At 33.9% G+C, this 3,423-nt stretch overlaps 1 protein-coding gene across 4 annotated transcripts in view; it reads right to left on the bottom strand.

Annotated features, from left to right (window-relative positions):
• Smg1 (SMG1, nonsense mediated mRNA decay associated PI3K related kinase) overlaps positions 1–3,423 on the bottom strand; it is a 103,352-nt gene that overhangs the window by 54,018 nt on the left and 45,911 nt on the right. For all 4 annotated transcript variants that reach the window (XM_023704659.1, XM_004644488.3, XM_023704662.1 and 1 more), the window contains 2 exons: positions 1,900–2,124; positions 444–545 (listed from right to left, as the gene is read on the bottom strand). In XM_023704659.1, the coding sequence (XP_023560427.1) occupies positions 444–545; positions 1,900–2,124 (327 nt within the window). The remainder of the gene's footprint in view (positions 1–443; positions 546–1,899; positions 2,125–3,423) is intronic.

Genomic DNA, 3,423 nt, shown 5'->3' with positions numbered 1-3,423 from the left:
GTACTTGGAATTTCTACACTCAGTTTGAGTAGAGGATACTTGAGAAGTTAATTTTTACTATAGACTTAGACAGTACTTCTAAATTTTTAACTTCATAAATATATGTGCCTCTTTTCCTGTATGTAAATTTACTAAAACAAATAGAACAAAACCAAATGATAGGGGCTGGGAAGATGGCTCAGTAGAATAAGTGCTTCCCTGGCAAGCACAAGGGCCTGAATTCAACCCCAGGTTCTGCCAAACAAACAGACAAAACAAACAAAAAGAAAGATAATTCTAATGAGTATGAGGCATATCATTCATAAAGCTACAAATATTAATTCCATCACATTCTAAGACAAGTATCATTTCACTCAGTTTCATTTATGTGGCCTACCCAAGCAACATTAAGTCTAATTCTTCACTGACAGAAGTTAACAATCATTATCAGTGTTATCGCTTACCTCTTTTTCTTTATGATAACGTAAAAAAAGTAGTTTAGATGATGGGATAAACAGCTTTTCTACAAATGATGATGGCAGCTTTGTATTGATCTGTTCAACAATCTAAAAGCAAATTTAAAAATGAGTTTATCAAGTCAAAAAAACAACATGGAAAAGTTAATATATATTAAATGCATATTGTCAAGTAAAATAAAGTAGATCTCCAAAGGCCACATACTATATTTACTCAACTATATAACATTCTACAAAGGCAAAATTAGGTAGATAGAAGTTTAAAGGGAAGCATGGTGGTCTTTCTGTAACCCCAACATACTTGGGAGTCTGAGGAAGGAAGACTGCCCTGAGTTTGAGGCCAGGTTAGACTACTTAATAAATTCAAGGACAAACTAAATTAAACAAAAAGACCTCCTGTCTCAAAATACCTGAGAGGTTTGAAGGGAGGAACGTAAGAAGGTTGAATAGATGTAACAAGAGTCTTAAAAGCAGTGAAACTATCTTGTATAATATAATAGTATTTGTCATTATGTATTTGATAACACTCATAAAATACACAATAGTGAATCCTAAACTATGAACTTTATATAATAATAAATAAACTCTTTAAAAAGTCTCAATTATATCTCTGCTACACTTTTTTTTTTTTTTTTAACCGTAGCTGTTAGAGGGTCTCACTATGTAGCTCGGACTCATAGTGATCCTCCTGTTTCAGCCTTCTCAGTGTGCGCTACCATGCCCAGTTTCAGTGGCCAGCTCAGCACAGGACCAGCACGACATGCAGTATCAGGGATCAAAACTGGATCCCTGAACTTTCTAAGAAGGCGCTTAGCCCGCTGAACTACCTCTGCAGCCCTCGGCTATATTTTATCATTGGGAATTTAAAATCTAAATAGGATACATATATGTTGTATTTAAACATGGTCTCTTTAAAAAAACAAAACAAAAAACAAAAAAAAAAAAAACATCACCAGCACAGAGAGGTTTAACTGGCAGAACCATTCAGCAGAAAATCATGTAGAATTTTCTTTAAAATCATGTAGCTGGAGAGGAAGAAACAGTGGAGGCAGAATGTGGGCAGAGGCAACCAGATGGGCCATGTTTCTAATTGCAGAAGCTGAGTACCAAGTATGCAGAGATTCACTATATTATTCTATTTTTCATGTACTTTTAGAATGTGCATAGTAAAGGTATGGCTACTTAAACAATTAAGAGAAAACTGCAAAAGAAGTTTTCATGGTAAATAAAATGTAACAGTATTTGCAAATACCTATCAAATACTTTCTCTAATGAAGTATTTATCAGGGACTCTAATGTGAAGGATAATGTTTCATTAAAAAAAAAAAAGAATAAAGCTACACTCAGCTATTAAACACTAAAAATAAAAATATTAGAAAAAAGCATACTAGATTTATAAAAATAAGGTTGATCAATGCACTAAAAAAAGTAGTAATTCACATACCAATGTGAGTAAATTCAAGACTGAGATGATATAATCGGTACCACAAGTCTGGCAATTCTCCAGTTGGTCTAATCCATATGTAATGACCATGTCACAATGTATAGTCATGCTAGGGTCCAAGCTGCCGAGCAAAACACCAACACACTCATTAGCAGCTGTCAACACAGCCTCAGAAAAAAATACTTGGTTTGCAGCCGTCACACATCTCATTACTCTGTACAGAACCTGCAAATGGGGAAAACAAGCAGCTTTTTAAAAAAATTCCAATGCTTTAACAGAAAAAATTCTATTTAATATAACTGCAACTAAACATTAACCATCTACCTTGCCAAAAGCTTTAATCTTGTAGTTCTTAGTAGCTGAATAGTAAAGATATGTTCAGCATACATATAAATGATCTAGGCTAAAAAATACAAAATAGTGAACTATTATGATCAAAAATTTGTTACCTTCTATTTTCCTTATACCTAATTTTTCTCTGTCCCTCAAATTACCAAATGGAAGAAGTTTAGAATCTAAATCACGGAATACTACTGACCTTAGTAACAGCATTAACAGAATGGGAATAACCTGCTTACACTTTAATGAAATCTAGCTCTTGGTCTTTGGCAATCCATCTTTTAAAACTGAACATCCAAGTCACCATAAGCTAGTATTAAAGTTTATATGCTGATTACCATGCTAGGCCAAGTATTCTATCACTGCGTCCTACCCTCAGCTCTGATAAGCATTCCCTTGCTTACAACATAATACCGTTTAAGGATTATAGAAAGCAGCCAATTACACATACATACACACAAAGCGTTAAACTGTAGCAGTCAACAGACAAAGACTAAATGTTTAATAAAAGTAGCAGAAAAAAACTGCAGGTTTTTAAAAAATCATTTATGTATTTATTTGGTACAGGTCTTGCTACATAGCTTGGACTCACAGTGATCCTCCTGTCTCAGCCTCCCTAGCACTGGGATTACAAGTGTGTGCTACCATGCCTGGTTTTGGTGGCTGGCACAGCATGAGGCACCAGGATCAAACCCAGGCCCTCACATTTGCCAAGTAGGTGCTTAGATTGTTGAGCTATCTCCCCAGCCAAAATGCAGGTTTTTAACCTATACATTCGTTTGGTTAAAATTATCCACAAGTATTAATAGACCTTCACAGAATTATATATTTAATATATAGCTATCCTGAAAAAGTGATTATGTTCCTTTCCTTTTATTTTACATCTGAGTTAAATGTCTTTTATAGTTTTTGGACAATCTCCTTTTATACAGTTGAAAGGAAACAAGCATTTTGATCAGATTTAAAATACCCATATGCTGGTTTAACTATCTTAACAGATCTCAAGTTTCTGCTCTAACCCACAGTATACCACAAACTGCATATATAATATATATCCTATCTTATCTAGCAATGTGCTCAATAGAAGTAAATGGCTTGAAAACCAAGAGTTATATTCAAACAGTAAAATTTTAATAATTTAGATTAACTATTTTATGACTTGATGGAGTTCATTTCTAGTCTATA

This window comes from Octodon degus, unplaced genomic scaffold, assembly GCF_000260255.1.
Source record: "Octodon degus isolate 3935 unplaced genomic scaffold, OctDeg1.0 scaffold00200, whole genome shotgun sequence".
In the NCBI taxonomy this organism is placed as follows: Eukaryota; Metazoa; Chordata; class Mammalia; order Rodentia; family Octodontidae; genus Octodon; species Octodon degus.
This window is presented reverse-complemented; position numbering and strand designations above follow the sequence as displayed.